The 19,630-nt window shown below is 40.6% G+C and overlaps 1 protein-coding gene and 1 long non-coding RNA gene across 7 annotated transcripts in view; one reads left to right on the top strand and one right to left on the bottom strand.

The window, feature by feature from the left end:
* The window catches only part of LOC121044970 (uncharacterized), a 149,969-nt gene that overhangs the window by 80,666 nt on the left and 49,673 nt on the right, over positions 1 to 19,630 (bottom strand). For 3 of the 6 annotated variants that reach the window (XR_005797555.1, XR_005797560.1, XR_005797559.1), the window contains 3 exons: positions 6,714 to 6,914; positions 1,974 to 2,105; positions 133 to 233 (listed from right to left, as the gene is read on the bottom strand). This is a non-coding gene — a long non-coding RNA (uncharacterized LOC121044970). The remainder of the gene's footprint in view (positions 1 to 132; positions 234 to 1,973; positions 2,106 to 6,713; positions 6,915 to 19,630) is intronic. The other 3 variants (XR_005797556.1, XR_005797558.1, XR_005797557.1) reach the window with 3 other exon arrangements.
* Positions 11,864 to 19,059, top strand: KRT20 (keratin 20). Its single transcript, XM_040497483.1, has 8 exons — positions 11,864 to 12,283; positions 13,882 to 13,964; positions 15,509 to 15,665; positions 15,954 to 16,115; positions 16,241 to 16,366; positions 17,288 to 17,508; positions 18,277 to 18,326; positions 18,853 to 19,059. The coding sequence occupies exons 1-8, from the start codon at positions 11,879 to 11,881 to the stop codon at positions 18,948 to 18,950; spliced, it is 1,302 nt and encodes a 433-aa protein (XP_040353417.1). The 5' UTR covers positions 11,864 to 11,878; the 3' UTR covers positions 18,951 to 19,059.

The following is a 19,630-nucleotide window of genomic DNA, read 5'->3' as shown; positions in this document are numbered from 1 at the left end:
TGTCAGGTGTTGTGACAGGCACTCCAAAACGTCATCTCATTTAATCCCCACAACATCGCCATGCCAGGCGCCAGTAACGATCCTCTACTTTCCATATGAGGAAAGTGAGGCTCAGAAAGGTTAAGAACTTACCCATGTTCACACAGCAAGTAAGCGGCAGAGACGGGATTCTAATCCAGATCTCCAAACACTGTGCTTTCAACCCTTGGTATCTATAATACCAGCAGCAGGTTCTGGATCGCAGAGCAGTAAAAAGGCAAAAGTGATGTTGGATGGTTTTGAATAGTTGCTTTTTAATAGCCACACCGAGACAAAGATGTTCTTTAATTCTTTTTCTGAGTCTGTTTTTCAAACGTATAACTTTCTCAGGGCGCCTGGGTGGCTCAGTCAGTGAAGTGTCTGACTCTTGGTTTCAGCTCAGGTCATGATCTCATGGCTCATGAGTTCGAGCCCCATGTTGGGTTCTGCTGACGGTGCAGAGCCTGCTTGGCATTCTCTCCCTTTCCTGCTCTCCCTGCCCCTCTCCCCGCAACTTGTGCTCTCTCAAATAAATAAATAAACTTTTAATAAATAAATAAATGTATATGTTTCCCAATACTTAAGAAAATACAAAGTTGTCATCAACCTTTTATTCTTCCAGTTCAGGGAGTATGTAAATCTGACATTTCCTTTATAGTGGAACGTTGCGGGCGCCTGGGTGGCGCAGTTGGTTGAGCGTACGACTTCAGCCAGGTCACGATCTCGCGGTCCGTGAGTTCGAGCCCCGCGTCGGGCTCTGGGCTGATGGCTCAGAGCCTGGAGCCTGTTTCTGATTCTGTGTCTCCCTCTCTCTCTGCCCCTCCCCCATTCATGCTCTGTCTCTCTCTGTCCCAAAAAAATAAATAAACGTTATAGTGGAACGTTGCGAACACATGTGTGTTCACATTTACGAACTGTATACAGTATGTGTGTCCACACATACACTGCATTTCAAGTTTCAATATGGAGCATATCAGAGTAACACTGGGCAAATAGGCTTACAAGGAAAAAAATGGAAGACCAACTCAAAACCAATTACCAATGAATTGTTTTATGATGAAGGCACAAGTTTTAGGATGATCTTTGAAAGATGGATTTAGAATTTCTCAGTCAGTTTCAGGTTTGCAGCCATTTTTTTTTTCCCTAATGACTTTATCCTTTCCGCATCAAAAGAGCTGGTTCATCCTAAAAAGTAGATTTTATGATGTCAATTTTACCTTTGGGATTAACGCCCGTGTGTATTAATATCTTAGTACAATTTTATTTTTTTCAACTTTTTTTTTTTTTTATTTATTTTTGGGACAGAGAGAGACAGAGCATGAACGGGGGAGGGGCAGAGAGAGAGGGAGACACAGAATGGGAAACAGGCTCCAGGCTCTGAGCCATCAGCCCAGAGCCTGACGCGGGGCTCAAACTCACGGACCGCAAGATCGTGACCTGGCTGAAGTCGGACGCTCAACCGACTGCGCCACCCAGGCGCCCCAATCTTAGTACAATTTTAAAACACCAAAGCTTTTAAATAATATACAAAGTGCTTGCTGAATCCACTTTGACAGAACTGTAAAAAGGACAAAGTCCTTAAAAGATTTCTTACAGTTCTCCCAAAAGATTTCATTCAAGTTCCCACATTAAGAATGTGGGAGGGGTGCCTGGGTGGCTTAGTTGGTCAAGCATCTGACTTCAGCTCACGTCATAATCTCATGGTTCATGAGTCTGAGCCTGGCATTGGGCTCTGTGCTGACAGCTCAGAGCCTGGAGCCTGCTTCTGATTCTGTGTCTCCCCCTCTCTCTGTTCCTTCCCCGCTCACCCTCTGTCTCTCTCTCGTCAAAAATAAAGATTAAAAATAAAAGTAAAAGAATGTGGGAGATAATTCCTGGAATACTAAAATGCAAAACGAAGGAGACAAAATGATTGTAATCATTGTGACAAAGCAGATCAAGAACAGTGGCTTTACCATAAGAGCGTGACAGGCCAGAATAATTGGTTTCCATTTTCATCTGTGACTAATTCATCATCGCTTCTAGGGCCAATTGTGCTGTCTGGTGTCTCCATTTTGCCAATGATACGGCCCTATGTTGGTGTGAATCTGGCAGGGTAGGAGGGGGGATGAATTCGAGGTTAAAAACCTGACCTCTGGCCAAATGTCATACTTATTACGTTCAATAAACATAACTGGTGACTGAACACACACAGCACAGTAAATACTGTGCTTTTAAAAAGCCACCAGGTAAATCTTTAATAAAGCCTCAAATGACTTAGGAACAAAATGAGTCCTGCAGTGGGGAACAAAATGAATTATTGGTATAGATCAAATTGCCCAGAAACCTCATGTGTCAACATTAATGTCAGTTCTTCAGAACCAATATATTGCGCCTTAATTACGCCAGGCTTCCAAGCCCTGTGGTCCTCCTGACAGCTCATTTCACAGAGATGCATTTATTTTGAAAAAGTGTGTGTAGCTACCAGCCTGTCCACTCTATCAACATGAGACTTGGCCATAAAATCCTGCTATATTTTGCCCAGGGCAGCAATTGTTAAGTATCCCTCAACATATGTGTCAAACACATGAGAAATTGCTCCAGGCTTTTCCTGGTTTTCCATTGCTTAAAAAAAGTAGAAAACACCAAAACAGGAGGCCTTTGCGGAACATGAGGCATCAAAAATGTTAGTAGCGTGGTGAGAGCTGAAGAGTAGCAACTCGTTCTTGGAGAAAATATGAATAAACCAAGTCTCCGCTGACACCTAGGACGTCCCCAGAAAGGTGTAAAGCCTCTGGTTACATGGCTAGAAACACAGCGCAGGGACACAGCGCAAAACTGCACAAAGGCTCTGCTCTCTGCGCTGGTTATTGGCACTAGTGAATCTTGTTGTAACGATAGGGGTTCTCTGCTTTCACTTTTCTAAGTTGGGTTAAATGGGGCTACTCACAGTGGGGTTCTTTCCTCCTAACCCTCTGATGCCCAAGCAGGATGACCTAAGGATTTATTACCTTATCATATGCTAGCATCCCAACTCAACAAATAATACATAACCTGGACCCCAGAGCCCGAAGGTTGACTGAACTCACCCGTTCTTTATCTGCGGAGCCCATCTGGGTCTCAGTGTTCTATTCTCATATCCCACCCTTGCTCATCTTTCTTATCCACCCACATTAAAAATTAAAATAAAGGTTAAAATTAAAATCCATGTCAGTATGTCCTCTGCTAGAGGCATTCCTTGAGAGCAGTGTCTAACTAATTGATTGTTGCTTCTAGGGCCAATTTCGCTGTCTGGTATTTCCACTTTAACAGTGTTAAGGCCCTGTCTGTGTCTGTGTGGTGGGGGGTGGGGCAGGGCAGGAGGAAGGATCTGAATTAGAAATTAAAAACCTGACTTCTAGTCAAATGTTGTATTTACTACACTCAATGAACATAACTGGAGACTGGACACACCATTCATTTATTCAACAAAGAATAAATGATGTGATTTATTTTACCTGGTTATTTTTCTTTTTTTCTTTTTTTTTCTTTTTTTAATGTTTATTTTTGAGAGAGAAAGAGAGAAAGAGAGAGTCGGGGAGGGGCAGAGAGAGAGGGAGACACAGAATCAGAAGCAGGCTGCAGGTTCTGAGCTGTCAGCACAGAGCCCAATGTGGGGTTTGAACCCACAAACCATGAGATCATGTCCTGAGCTGAAGTTGGACGCTTAACAGACTAACCCACCCAGGTGCCCCTATTTTTCATTTTTTAAAAGCTAGCTGTCAAAATTTTGATTCAGGCTTTGCCAACTGCCTCGTTCACAAAATGTTGATCTTTATAGGCATTTTCCTAAAATCTGTTTACAACTCCTCCTTCCGAAATTAGATGTTGAAAAGCTTACTGTCTCTCAGTTGCCCTCTCTTGCTCTCATGCACTCTATTTCTCTCTCTCTCTCCCTCCTTTGTTTCTCAAGTTCTGTCCTATTCCCTACAAGAGATTTTCAATATCAGCATCAAGAATTTCTCTTTTAATCACTCATCTGCTTTGTACAGGTTTTCTAACTTAAATGTGCACACATTAAAAAGTAATGACACACCCAACGGAGCTGAAATGTGAACACATGTGTTGTTTGTGTTCCGAAAGGCTAATTAATAATACATCTCTTCATCTGCTTGTATCCGTATATACCGTGCCTTGTTTGAGGAACATCCTGGGGCCAGTGATCACTGCCACATCTTACAGAATCTACTTCAACGTTGTGCTAGTAGGAGCAAATGAAGGAAGATATAGGAAGAGTAGGTCTTTAGCCCCAGGGTGGAAACTCGTTATGTGTGGGGCATATAACTTATATTAGACTTTTAAACAGTAATCTAATCAGTGAGAGTTTCATTTCTTTATCAGGGTGCTGTTTGCAAGACAGCTGTCCTGGGTCAGGCAAACTTGCTGAAAACCAAGATAGAAAGCAAACATTATGTGGATTAAGTTGACCAACTTCCTATATTTGCACTGTTGCCATAAGCAAGTCAATAAATCTATTAACACCCCAGCTGTCCTGTTCATCAAGTGAGAAGAAACATGGCCTAGATGATTTTCAAGGTCTCCTCCAAATACAAGAGCCTATGGTTTTTTGTATTGAAAATTAAGCACCACAAAAAATAACACACAGTGAGTAACTGCCACTTGTTTACTTGTTTTCAAAAATACTAAGTCTGGATTGTTCAAATAACATGAAAGGACACCATTAAACTGAACCACGGATCACTTCTTTCCTTAAAATATAGTCTACTCGGCAATCAAAAAGAATGAAATCCTGCCATTTGCACCAATGTGGATGGAATTAGAATGTATTATCCTAAGCGAAATAAGTCAAAGAAAGACAAATATCACATGATTTAACTCGTATGTGGAATTTAAGAAACACAACACATGACCATAGGAGGAAGGAAGGAAAAATAAGATAAAAACAGAGAGGGAGGCAACCCATAAGAGACTCTTAAATACAGAGAACAAACTGGGGGTTGCTGGAGGGGAGGTGGGTGGGGATGAGTTAAATGGGTGATGGGTATTAAGGAGGGCACGTTTCAGGATGAGCACTGGGTGTCATATGTAAGAGATGAATCACTGGGTTCCACTACTGAAACCAATACTACACTGTATGTTAACTAACTTGAATGAATGAATAAATGAATAAAAAAATAAAGTAATGATATATGCATATATATATATGTATATATATATGTTGGTTATACACACACACACACACACACACACACACATATACACACATACATAACCAATGCTAATTGGTTATTACCATTTAGCTGCTAAGTCTAGGCCAGACTTTTTGGATCCTTCACAAATTGTACTTAAGCACCATAACTACTATATTTTTAGTTTATTGCAATGAATGAAATGTTCAGTTGTGTGGCAATGCAGAGTAGTCTAGAGAAGGAAAAAACCTTAATGCAGTGACAAGGCCCATGCAAGGCAAGGTTCCTCCCTGTCACCTGTGGTCTCTCTGTGCAGAGGTTTGACTCTGGGGTTCTGAAAAGACCAAGTGGACTAGAATTACGGTGGCAATTTTTATATGAGGGATAATGTGCGAACCAACAAGGTGGAGCAAACCTCGCCTGTTACGTCATTATACACCTCCAGCTCAGTTCCTGCCAGATCAGAATATTCTACAGCCACCTTCATAGAGGCCTTCTCCACGTGCATCTAATAGCACAGACACTAAAACTCGGCATGTCTACAAATGAACACATCACATATTCCTTTGCAACAACCCCTCCCCAGACCCTCTCCCAGCCCTGTCCCAGGGCCTCCCTTAGTAAACTATCATTACCCAGTCACCCAAGTCAGAACCCTGGGAGTTATCCTTATCTCCTTCTACTCCTCACGTCCAAACCCATTCATTCAACAAAGGAATCAGGACCAGAGTGTGCACAGGTGTACCCCAGAGAGACATGCACGGGAGAGATGAACAGGATGACCGACTGTCCCAGTTTGCCTGGAACTGTCCTGATTTTAACATTCAAAGCCTGACATCCCAGAAAACCTCCCCGTCTTAGGCAAACCAAGATAGCTGGGCACCTTGGAAAGGAAAGAGTTTGGGAGTACAAAGATTCTTCCTGGAAGAAATGACATCCATACAGAGGTGTGGCATGGAGGAGTACCAGTGGCTTGTGTTCCTGAAGAGTAGAGCTGGTGGCACAGGGCTGGTAGGAAGGGGACTCTGGAAAGGCAGGCAGGGGTTAGATCTTAAAGAGCTATGTATTGAGCTTGACCACAAAAGTGCCAGGAATTTTTCAAAGAAGGGAAATTTTGCATTTGCAGTGGTAGGCAGGTGTTTTGAGATGGACCTCGACATTTATGAACAATTGATGGCTAGAAGCAGGAACTGTTACTTTCAAATTGTAAGTTAACTGTCATTTTTAAAAAAGTTTTTAGAGAGAGCATGAATGGGGAGGAGAGGGGCAAAGGAAGAGAGAGAGAATCTTAGGCAGGCTCCACACTCAGTGCAGAGCCCGACGTGGGGCTCAGTGACACAACCCTGGGATCAAGACCTGAGCCGAAATCAAGAATCAGACAATCAACTGACTGAGCCACACAGGCGCCCCTCTTACCTGTCATTCTAAGAATAAAAACTATATTTGCCTTGGGGATAAATTATTCTGTTTTGGGAGGAATTTGGTTGGGCTCTCTCTTAGTCAAGCTAATATAAAAGAAGTACCTACCAGCTGTCCTTGGTATAACATCAAACTTTGGTGAAATAATCCAGGCACAGGGCCAATTGCAGGAAGAGGGCCATTCGGCCTATGGCTTCCCATTCAGAGACTTTGGAGGTTAAATTCAAATGGTTTCAGTGATCACTTCCAGGATTGAAAGAAGACATTCACCTTGTCAGTCAAAAGTGTCCCAGCACCAGATCACAGAGCCTACAAAGCATGAAATAAGTGTTTTTTTATAAATCTTGTATTGATACAAACATATTATAATATCTTTGTGTTGAAAATGGTACTGTGTAGGCAATAAAAATACTTTAACCATGGTAATTTTGACTACCTCATTCTGGATTGTTTTCATTTGTTCAATATATCAGGAGCCTCAAAAAAAAAATAGAGATGGTCCAGATGCCCCTTAAACTCTAAGAGGATTTGCAAAGGGGTGTGTATACAGCTTCAGGAGGATTCTGTAACTGTTGTGTGCAATCTGCCAACTATCTATATGTATATCCCTTAATCATATAATATTTAGTTTTGCCTATTTTTGTAATTTATATAAATTGAATTTACGGGAATATATTATTTTGTATCATTTCTCTCACTACACATGCTTTTGGATTCATCCATGTCAAGAATGTAGTTTATCCATTTCATTTCTTTAGAGAGGGAGAGAGTCGTGAGCAAGGGAGACAGAGAGAGAGAGAGAGAATCTTAAGTGGACTCCACACAGAGTTCAATGTGGGGCTCAATTCCACAACCCTGGAATCATGACCTGAACCAAAATCAAGAGTCGGATGCTCAACTCACTGAGCCACCCAGGCACCCCTAGTTTATCCATTTTGAACTGCTGCATCATATTCCGTTGTATGAATATCTGTCAACGTATTTATTCATTCTGTTGAACATTTGCGTTGTTTTGAGTGTGTGTGTGTTAGTATTATGAACAATACTTCTGTGAATATTCTTGTACTTGACTTCAGATAAATATGTGTAAGGGTTTCTCTAGAATACATACCTAGGAATGGAGTTACTGGATGATAGGTATGTGCATGCTCATGGTTCTGAGATAATATATAACTGTTTTCCAAAGTAATTGTACTTATTTACACACCTACTATTAGTGGGTAAGAATTCCCCTTGTCCATCCTTCTAATTTATTCCAGTTGGCAGGTGTGAAATGGGCCGATCGGCTTTCCTCTTCTGTGCATCCATTCATGTTTTTGCCGACTTTCTCACTTGGTTGTTTTTGCTTTCTTATTTATTTGTAGGTATTCTTAATATATTCTGGAAACTAATTCCCTGTCACTTATATATATTATAAATATCCCCTCCCTGTTTGGGGCTTTTTGCATTATAATTATGGTATCCTTTAATGAACAAAAATTGTTAATATCACAGTTTGCACTTTTTGTGTCTTGTTTAAGAAATATTCCTTTACCCTAATTCCTAGAGATCGTATTCTATATTTTCATCTGAACATTTTATAGCTTTTACCTTTCACTTTACATCTTTAACGAACCTGGAATTGACTTTTGTATATTACATGTATAGCTTGCCTGAAACAATTATAATTTCTTTTTTTAATATGGAGATATTCTATTCCTTTCCGTATCATTTCACTTGTAACTATTTCATTAAGTGCACCAGTTTTTATTTTTTATTTATTTTTTTTAACGTTTATTTATTTTTGAGACAGAGAGAGACAGAGCATGAACGGGGGAGGGGCAGAGAGAGAGGGAGACACAGAATCGGAAGCAGACTCCAGGCTCTGAGCCATCAGCCCAGAGCCGGACGCGGGGCTCGAACTCACAGACCGCGAGATCGTGGCCTGAGCTGAAGTCGGACGCTTAACCGACTGAGCCACCCAGGTGCCCCAAGTACACCAGTTTTTAAACACAGAGGCCATCATTTTTTTCTGAATTAACTTTGTATGGTGTCTAGAACCACACTGCCTACAAACATCCACAGTTCCTATATGCCATCCTCCACAACCAATGACAGCAATATATCCTAACTAAGATATCTGGGCAAGAGAATGCCCACACCGCCCAACCCCCACCCCAGATTCTATATGTCTCGCATTGGGGCTGCAATACCTTGTCCATGTTGAGGGGGGGAAGTTGAAAATGCTCTGAAAACTACAGTGCTTGTAATAACTCTCGAAATTACTGGGCATACTTAGTATTAATCATTAACATCCTCATCAGAGTCTGTCTCAGAGGTCAAAATGCACCACTGATTAGCTATAAGTTGGGACCTAATAAATATTCTTTTATAGATGCTGTCATCCAACAGCCTGGAATAGCGGGGGCTCTAAATTCTAAATGACTTGTTAATGAATAAGAGTCTATAAGGTCCATATCTAGTCCTCAGATATAATTCAGAAAAATTAATTGCTATGAAATACCAGCCTGGTTTCATATGATCACATTAGAAGCTATAATAATCTACCAAAGCATAAAACTCACCGTGATAGAGGAGCTGAGAAATTCTCCTGCCCTGACACAAACATGTGGGAGTCTTCACAATAGGAATTTTTCTAGATTGGATGGCTGAACCCATAACTATAGACTTGTTGAATCATAATGTACACCTGAAACTAATATAACACCGTATGTTAATTATACTTCAATTAAAATAATAACAGCCCTACAGTACCATATTTTAGTTTAAATTTGAAATCTCAAAAAACCTACAAATACTAGCCAAAACTGGTGGAATAACATAGTCATTTCTCAAAAAATTTAAAAATTATGTTAATGATTTTAATGAGATTTTAACTCTTTCACTTAAACATAATTGGGTGCAGCCACAAGAAATAATTGTGCCAAAGAAGAAAACAAAAATTATCAAGTTTAAATAACTGCACTGATATCCCAACTCTTACAAAGCTAACTCTTGATTTAAATAACGCTTCTACATGCCTTGACCATATGTGTTATTGTATTAAACTCTTAGCTGAAACTAACACACTGCAAAACTTGTGTAATTTAAACAGTAAAATTTTCCAGTGACTTTACTCAATCTCTTTCTCCCCCGTTAAGCAACAACAAAAGACACATTACACATTACTTTTGTGAATATATACACATAAAAGAACACAGTTCATGTGTTCACTAAAGATTTTAGCTGTGACAGCTAGTTACAAAGTAATTTAAGGTTTGTAACAAAAAGCTAGGTCTGCTTAGTATATGTTCAGTTACTGGTGGTGAACACTCAGTGAGTATTGGCTGATGCATATATGAATGGATGAAAATGTAAGTAAGAGATATCCACATATATATCATATATATCATAAAGAGTATGAAGTAGGTTTAACTCTCTACACACCCTGTCTACACCCCTGTCTACACCCCTGTCTACATACCTGTCTATACATATAATGGCTCCACTTAAGCTATCAGTCTGTGGACCTGTGAGAAGGTCAGGCCTCCGTGAAAACTGAGCCACCCAAATCCATTAGAGATTCTAGGAGGGAGCAGCTGCAATGAACATGTAGTTTCAGAACGGATGGAACAAGCAATCTGTCTCATAGGGACTGCTGAGCTGACCTTGTAACAGGAGAGAGAGACTCCTCCATGTACCAGGTCAAGTGCAAAGCACTATGCTATTTATTCTGTTTTCAGGGAACAAGACCTAAAGCCAGGCATTGATGGAAACTCTTAACGACTTACCTAGTCTTAGAACATTAGAATCAGGAAAAAGAAAAACTCAAAATCATCTATCCACCACTCACCTAAATTCATTTAGTTCACTTCCCCAAGCTACATCTCCAAATGTATAAATGTTTCATTCCTGTTTTAAACACCTGAGGTTTTGTGTTTGTACAAAACATTTTAATAATTTTATAAAATATAACCTCTAAATAGGGATAAACCTAAAAGCCAAAAAAAGCATAAAATGGAGATTCTGAAAGTGATTATCAATATCTATAAACCACTGTTCTTATGCAAATCAAAGCCGCAATGAGCTATCACCTCAACCTGTTAGAATTGTCATCGTCAAAAACGCTGGTGAGGACGTGGAGAAAAGGGAACCCTGTGCACCGCTGGTGGTAATGTAAAGTGGTGCAGCCACTATGGAAATTAATATGGAGGTTCTTCAAAAATTAAATATAGAATTACCATATGATCCAACAATCCCAGTTCTAGGTATATATCCAAAGGAAATAAAAATCACTATCTCAAAGGCATCTGATCTCCTATGTTCATTGCAGCATTATTCACAATAGCCAAGATATAGAAACAGCTTAAAAAGATTCACAAAAAGATGAATGGCTAAAGAAGATCACACACACACACACACACACACACACACACACACACACACGCACACACACACACTGAAATATTATTCAGTCACGAAAAAGAAGGGAACCCTGCAACAGCATAGATGGACCCTGGGGGCATTATGTTAAGTGAAATAAGCCAGACAGAGAGGACAAATATTATATGTGGAATCTTAAGGACAGAAAAAAAAGTCGAGCTCATAGAAACAGGGGCTGCCAGGTCCTGGGGGGTTGGGAAAATAGGGAGAGGTAAAATAATACAAACTTTCAGCTTTTAGATGAATAAGGTCTGAGGATCTAATGCAAAATACAGTGACTGTAGTTGATAACACTGTACTGTATACTTGGAATTTATGAAAAAGAAGAAGTTAAATGCTCTCACCAAAAAGAAAATGATAAATTAAAAAAGATTTTAAAACATTGTTCTTTTAAACCATTGTTCTTTTAAACCAGTGTAGCTTACTATTATGTACCTATGTCTGTTTCTTTAGGTATCTAAATTATTCACAGGGCTTGCAAATATTCTTTATGTGTGTATTATGATTAAAAAAAAAATCTGCCAAGGCAGGTGCAAGGGCTAAAAGAATACATCTTCTGGTTTCCTTTTGTTGTCTCTGTTTAAAAAAAAGGAATCGCCCCTGAGAAAAGCCTCTAAGGAATGCCTCTAGGCGTAGTTTCTGGAATGAAATGGAACAGACTGCTGTACAAAGAGAAAAAGAAAACACACAGCAAGGCAAGGTGGACAGCGGTGTGAGTCCTGCGGTGAGGTGTCAGCAGAGGAGGTGTTCCTTTCCTACGAACTGTATAAAAGGTCAGCTCATCCACCACCCAGAGGCAGATTCTGCTCCAGCCATCCTGAAGCTTCAGGTGCTCCCTCCTACCATCTCCAATGGAATTCACCAGCAGAAGCTTCCACAGAAGCCTGAGTTCCTCCTTGCAAGGCCCTGCACTCAGCATGAGAGGTTCCATGTATGGGAAGGGAGGCATGCAGCACTTTGGGGCGGCACCCAGCGTCTATGGGGGGGCTGGAGGCCAGGGCATCCGCATCTCGACCTCCAGACCCATGGTCGGCTATGGGAGTGATCTCACCAGAGGAGACGTGTTTGCTGGCAATGATAAGATGACCATGCAGAACCTAAACGACCGCCTAGCAAGCTACCTGGAGAAAGTACACTCCCTGGAGCAGTCCAACTCCAAACTCGAACTGCTGATCAAGCAGTGGTATGAAACAAACACACCTGGCATCAGGGACGACAGTGCATATTACCAACAAATAAAAGAGCTGCAAAACCAGGTAAGGGATGATGCCTTTGTTTTCCACTCTACTGCTGAGCTGCACGGTATAGCAAGGGGGCATCTACGTTAGGTGGGTGCAAATAGATGTCAGAAAGCAAATTAGGCTGAAATGCTATATCTATAAAAATGGTGAATTCCATAATCTACCCTTTGTGGTTGAATAGCTGACTACATAACTGGATGACTGTAAATCATACTTTGTTAACTTTTTACAATATAGTTACATGGAAAATATGAAAATGTTACCCTACAGTCTTGTAATCTGTATTTTTGTCACAGTTTACCAGGACACAGCTAAGTGGATAGTAAAAAGTTTTTCTAAGAAGAGCTAAAATTTTTATGTGATGATATGACTTTTTTTTTCACCCAGTTCCCATTAACTTGTGAATTCCCAGTCAATGCACAGATGTTCCTCCTTTAATTTATGTAAATTTGTAATATTAGTATTAAGACACCATATGAGAAATTTCAATGATGAAGTGACCCAGGGTGGAAATAAGGGGAAGGGGCGTAGGTATTCGTGAGGTCCAGATTTTTCAATGCCCTGTTTAATAATGCCATCATCAGTTCAGAAGCCGCTTCTACAGCAGTAAGATGTTCTATTGCCCCCAACTCAAATTTGTTGCAATTATATCACAGCCTACTCCCACATTATCGGAGAAAGGTGGAGTTCTATTTATCAACTGTGTGTAATAAAGGGAGTGAACTTTGCTCCAAAGTGAAGGGCACTTATGACACGAGCACTTGCTCTGCTTTAAAATTCGTATCTAATCGAGGAAAGAATCCCTTTCATTTTCATTCCTATTTTAACATTCATATTCCTTTATAGCAAAGGCCACCTCCTTGGTGGCCTCAGTATACACAGAAAGGCAGCTGGATCTGCTGAAAGACACAGACCATTGTAACATCTTCTACAAGCAGCCTGGATCCATATATATCTTAGGGAACACACCCATTCGGGAACCCCTTTTTTAAGATCGAGGGCTTATCCATCCTGACAGCTTCAGTGCCCAACACAACTCTCACATAGCAAAGTGTCCATTCATTCAGCCAATAGTTGGTAGATACTAAGTGCTGGACACCATGCTGAGCATTGGGGAATATGGAAACATACTGTGATTCGGAGGAACAGACACAAAGGCTTAATCCACACAGAGGGATAGATGTTAGCAAGGAGGGCCCTATAGGGCAGTGAGAACACAGGCAATTCATCCAGTTCTGCCTTGAAGAAATCACTGAGACTTCCTTGAGGCAACGATGTAGAAGGTGGAGAAGTTGTTCACCAAGTGAGAAAGGCTAACAGGAATATTCTCAGCAGGAACAACATCAAGGGGAAGGCACTCAATAAAGTTTGATGGTTTGAGTTGAATGAAATTCTTCCTTTTGTAAAACCATAAGGAAAGCTCACCTAACCCTGGGACCAGAGTTGTACTTTATGACTCGATTATGTTAAATGCCCATATCATTGCCCTTCCTATTTTCATGGTTGAAAGGAACATCATCTTTGATAGAATAGTGGTTGTATCTGAAGATAAACTCGATCATTTGAAACTTTTTTCCAGTTGAAAATGTCATTCTTTCTCATGTATTTTCCAGATTAAAAGTGTACAACTGCAAAATTTTCACTGTGTCCTGCAGATTGATAATGCCAAACTAGCTGCTGAGGACTTCAGGCTGAAGTAGGTTCTGGCACCATGGTAAAACTTCCTGGAAAAGGATTCCTTTTAGCTGTGCCTAATGACATTCAGCTTTCCACATTCTTGTTGGTAAAGGAGCTACCTTAAGTAATTTCAGGATCTGGGAGTTTGAAGGGTGGTAGAAGTTATCTGGTCCAGCCCAGGACTCAGGGCTAGACTTCCCTCTCCCACATTCTTAGTATTTTTCACTGGTTAGCTCTAGTTGCTAGAACATTCTTTTTTAGTAACCCTTCATCTACCTTTTCACCCACTGAACCTAACTCTGCCCCTTGGAGTGACACCAAAGCAATTTACGACTCCCCTTCTGCATAGGTGCCCTTCTCTTATCTGAAGCAAGACATTTGTCTATGCTCAGTGATTCCCCAAGTGAGTCATCCATGCTTCTTGGAGTGCCTGCAAATGTACAGCCCAAGTTCCAGGGGTGACCTTTGATGCTTCTGAGTCTGCTGGTGTTTTACAATAGGGTCTGCCCAACCAAATAAGTAGAACTATGATTAAAGCAGCTCAGATTGTGTTCACTCTCTTGCAGCCATATCACACTACATGTGATCAGAACTGTTCCTCATAAATGGCTCCTATACTAGGGCTTTCTCATCCTGAATGTGTACAATGCATTGGTACTAAAAACGCCTTTGTGGCTTAAAAGGGTAGCATTTTAATGCTACAAAGGATCCAAAAGGAGGAAATGGGAAAGCAAATCTGAAGACTAAAGCAGTAAACGTTTGTTCATTCCAATTATACCAAGTCAATATCTGGGTGTTCCACTGCATTATCGTTTTTTTTTTAAGTTTTGCTACTTTAATAAAAATGGAGTAGGTAAGATTTTGGAAGAGAATCATGAATTTTTAAGATAACTCACTTTGGATGCATCTGCTTACAAAGTAATAAAAATAATAAATTGATCACGTGCATTCATTAAGTAAATCTAACCATTATTTATTTTTTATTTATTTATTTTTTTAAATTTTTTTTCAACGTTTTTTTATTTATTTTTGGGACAGAGAGAGACAGAACATGAACGGGGGAGGGGCAGAGAGAGAGGGAGACACAGAATCGGAAACAGGCTCCAGGCTCTGAGCCATCAGCCCAGAGCCCGATGCGGGGCTCGAACTCGCGGACCGCGAGATCGTGACCTGGCTGAAGTCGGACGCTTAACCGACTGTGCCACCCAGGCGCCCCTACCATTATTTAATATCAATAATGAGAATCTTTTGCTGACACATTAATTAAAGCAAGTATTTTTTTTTTATTTCCTTAAAAATATATTCGAGAATTTAGGAACTTTTAAGAGTTATTTCGGATTGCTTTTTTTACCAATCACTCCAAATTACAGAGATTATATTATGGAGCAAATTATCTGATTCCTGGGTTCCCATGAACATTTTTGATGTGTATAAAGAAGGATACAATGTATTGAAATTGATCTCCTCACATACCACGTAAAAATATCTCATTATATTAGGACTATCTCTTCTATAATGGCTTCTGGAGGGCTCAATTATCTCTGCATACCAATTAATTCACAGGTATGAGGCTGAGAGGGAGACGCGCCTGACAGTGGAAAGTGATATCCAAGGCCTGAATAAGGTCTCGGCTGACCTATCCCTAAGTAGAACAGACTTGGAGATTCAAATTAAAGAACTGACTAAAGACCTGGATCTCCTCAAAAAAGAACATCAGGAGGTGAGACCATGCTCAGAAGCAGTGTTGGGAATGATAGAAATGGCTCTAATAACGATAATAATAACGATAATAAGGAGGGGGGAGTTGGTAAGAAGATGACAACAATAAGGGTATGAGCTGTCAGGGTTCAATGACTTAGAGCAGTACCCGCACTACAATAAGCCCTACCTAAATTATTTTCTTTCTTTTTTACTCATTCCCCATGAAAGAAGTCGTAAACTTACTCTTTCTGCCCAGCCTCATCTGAGAATGTGCTTCAGACTATAATTAGGATTTTCACTCTTGTAGGAAGTAGACAGCCTACGCAGACATTTGGGCGATACTGTATGTGTAGAAGTGGATGCTGCTCCAGGCCTGGAGCTTGGCACCATCATGAATGAATTGAGGCAGAAGTACGAAACAGTAGTCCAGGAGAACCTTCAGAAGGCCAAGGAACAGTATGAGACACAGGTAATAGCATAATTCCAAAGGGTAAGCAACTATGTAGAAGCTGTCCTTCAAAAAAAAGATAACTCATGTTCTTTCTTTTCTCTCTCTCCTTACTCACTTTTTTTTTTTCATTTTTGGAACTTTAGACTCAACTTCTGCAGCAACAAGTCACAGGGAGCACTCAAGAGATCAAAGACAATGAGGCTCAAGTAAAGGAGCTGAGACAAACCTACCGGAACCTAGAGATCGAACTCCAGTCCCACCTCAGTATGGTAAAGCACATCTAACTTCACACTCTCAATGTAGTGTATGCTTACTAAGTGCCTGTGTGAGGAACTCTGGGGATGCAGAAAACTCTAGGAAATAACCCCTCACCCTTGCAGGGCTGGCAGGGAAACAGGCCAAACCACCGATTATAATTAAAACACAGAAAGAAATCAAGGACAAGGGCAATGTACTGCAAGGATGCAGAGGGGCAAGTAGACCTGGAAGAAGACCTGGAGGTCTACCTGAGTAGACATCACAGAGAAAGTGGCCTTTAAACTAGATCTTAAAATGTGAGATGAATGTGTAGTTGAACAATAGGGGTAAAGACATTTCAGGCTAAGCATATCAGTCAGCTCCTGTCATGGTGTCTTACAATAACAACACTACCCCATCATGGGTTGGCTGCAGCTCTGCTCCATGGCATTTCCACTGTGGGGGTAAGGCTAAAGGAGGAGACCCTAGCCAGGGCATGCCAGTGTTGTTGCAGAAAGAAAAAAGCAATGGCCAGACCATGTGATAGCTCCTAAAGCTTCTCAGAAAAGGCATTTGTCAGCTTCACCTGCATTGCATTAGCCAAAGAAAGCCGCATGACCAAGCCTCCTGTCAACAGGGATGAGGAAACCTAATCCTCCACTTGGAGGGGCACCACAATCACAGGGAGAGGAGGCAAACGTTGAGAACAATAATACAACATACCACAGTAAGACAACAGTGAGCGCAAGGCTAAAAACGAACAAAAGACTCCAGGAACTGGGGATCCTAGCAGCTGGCTGAGGTCGCCTAGATGGAAAGAGGGGGAAACAAAGCTAGAAATAAGAGTCATGCCCACAATGACTCGCAATGGAAGTTCTCCTCAAATGAAATTAAAATTGAGCCACCTCTTAAGTTTTCAACTAAGAAACATCCACTTTTTCTTGTGCTCATAGAAAGAATCTTTGGAGCGTACATTAGAGGAGACCAGAGCTCGTTATGGTAGCCAATTGGCCACCATCCAGGCACTGCTGAACTCCATAGAAGCCCAAATGACACAGATTTGGAGTGATACAGAACGCCAGAACAAGGAGTACAATATCCTCCTTGACATAAAGACCCGGCTTGAGCAGGAAATTGCTACTTACCGCCGCCTTCTGGAAGGAGAAGATGTCACGTAAGGCTCTTAGAATCAAGGGATATGTGCCAGTGTCTACATGCTGTGCTAGTTTAATGTCTACATATTACACTGTCACTCATTCCCCAGCACCAATGCAATCCCTAGCACAAAAGCAATTACACATGCGCCACCAACAACAAAACAAAAATATACCAAAAGTACACCCATCCTCCAAATACCAAGTATGTGTAGGACCGACTTAGAAGATGGTTCTACAGTAGATGATACAGATTATGCTTTGCTAATTTTTATGATTAATACATAATTGAATAACTTTTAACACAACAATAACTTTTAAAAATCCTCATTGAGAGGTCATGAAATGAACAACAGAGTTTGAGACCAGTTTGAGAATCATCAGTATTGCCATAGCAACTGTCTTCAACTACCACACCCAAGAAACTCAGTAAGAGAACACAAGATTAAAACTTCCACTGTAATTTTGTTATTTTTATTACAAAAACTTCTAGCACAGGGTAAACAGGTCAGTTTTGGAGCTATCTATCTATCTGTATATATAGAGAGAGATAGATAGAGATAGATAGATATCTGTATAGATAGATAGATAGATAGATAGATAGATAGATAGATAGATAGAGATATAGAGGTATCTGGAGAGAGAGAGAGAGAGAGAGAGAGAGATGGTAAAGGGGGGAATGCAAACACAGCATTAAAACACACATCAAAAAAGGCAGGACAGTGCTTCATTTTCAAAATGGTGATAACACCTTTTCGTGTCTCTTTTTCTTTTCTTAAAAAATACAGACAGACAAACACAACTAAAGAGCATCTGCTGAGCACCCTGGAGGAGAAAGGTAAGTGTTCTAATTTCACACATTTCCTGTAAGACTGAATTCTCACTCAGCAGCTTACCACTTATTAAATGCCACTGGTGAAAAGTAAAGAGAGATCGGTTTTCAAGTCAGCAGATATTACCCTAGGGATTCTAAAAATCAGGCACGTCATATAAAGAAACCCCCAACATGGGAAGTTTGTCATACTCCCACAACAGGGTAGTTTTCTCGGCCCACGCTATTACCGTTCTGAGACATCCTGGTCATGAAAGGGAAAAAAAATACGATGAAAAAGTACATTTGGCTTAATTTGATATTGTATCTTTCTCTTTGGGGGTGGGGAGAGAAGAAAATTTGTGAATTTGGAGACAGTGACATATTTTCGGCATTTATTTATAAATTTGACAAGATTATTTAAGAAAAAGAATGGGTTTCTTTTCTTTTTAGGAAAAAATACATGTAAAATCATGATGATTTAGAACTGAATATTATAAGTCAGCAGAGGCATGTTCCTGAATTAACATTTTATACTTAAATCTAAATTCAGATGTGAAGAGAAAAAGGAAGATTAAGACGATTGTGGAAGAAGTGGTGGACGGCAAGGTTGTGTCCTGTGAAACCAAAGAGATGGAAGAAGATGTGTAAACAGTTGCCAGGAGATGCTGCTGAGGGTTTGAAAGACATGTAGACATAATTTTTGCTCCCTACAAGAAAGTGGCCATCAGAAAGCGCTATTAAAAATTTGTAGTGATCAGAAGCAGGGGAAAGCCCATTTATCAGTCTCTATAACTGAATATAGATGTTTTATTCAGAGGAGTTGCAAACTGCCTACAAAAATAAAACCCAGTGAGCACTAGGACATTTAAAACCTTGGGGCGCCTGGGTGGCGCAGTTGGTTAAGCGTCCGACTTCAGCCAGGTCACGATCTCGCGGTCCGTGAGTTCGAGCCCCACGTCAGGCTCTGGGCTGATGGCTCAGAGCCTGGAGCCTGTTTCTGATTCTGTGTCTCCCTCTCTCTCTGCCCCTCCCCCGTTCATGCTCTGTCTCTCTCTGTCTGTCCCAAAAATAAATAAACGTTGAAAAAAATAAATAAATAAAACCTCATTGCCACCATCTTTACCATGAAACACATTGGGTATAAGCTATAGACCACCTAATATCAATTTGTTAATGTTCCTGAAAATTATAGCACATTTGAATTATACTAAACTTTGCAGAGCAGAGGAGTCCCTGCAAATTGCAAATAAACCACTCTCTAATCTTTCCTGTTTCCGAATTACAAAATCTCCTTTCAGGGGCCTCTGGATTCTTTTTTTTTTTTTGCT

The sequence above is a fragment of the Herpailurus yagouaroundi genome, unplaced genomic scaffold (genome assembly GCF_014898765.1).
Source record: "Herpailurus yagouaroundi ecotype Mexico unplaced genomic scaffold, PumYag 189, whole genome shotgun sequence".
In the NCBI taxonomy this organism is placed as follows: domain Eukaryota; kingdom Metazoa; phylum Chordata; class Mammalia; order Carnivora; family Felidae; genus Herpailurus; species Herpailurus yagouaroundi.
Note: the sequence above shows the minus strand (reverse complement) of the source record. Positions and strands in the feature narration are given on the sequence as shown.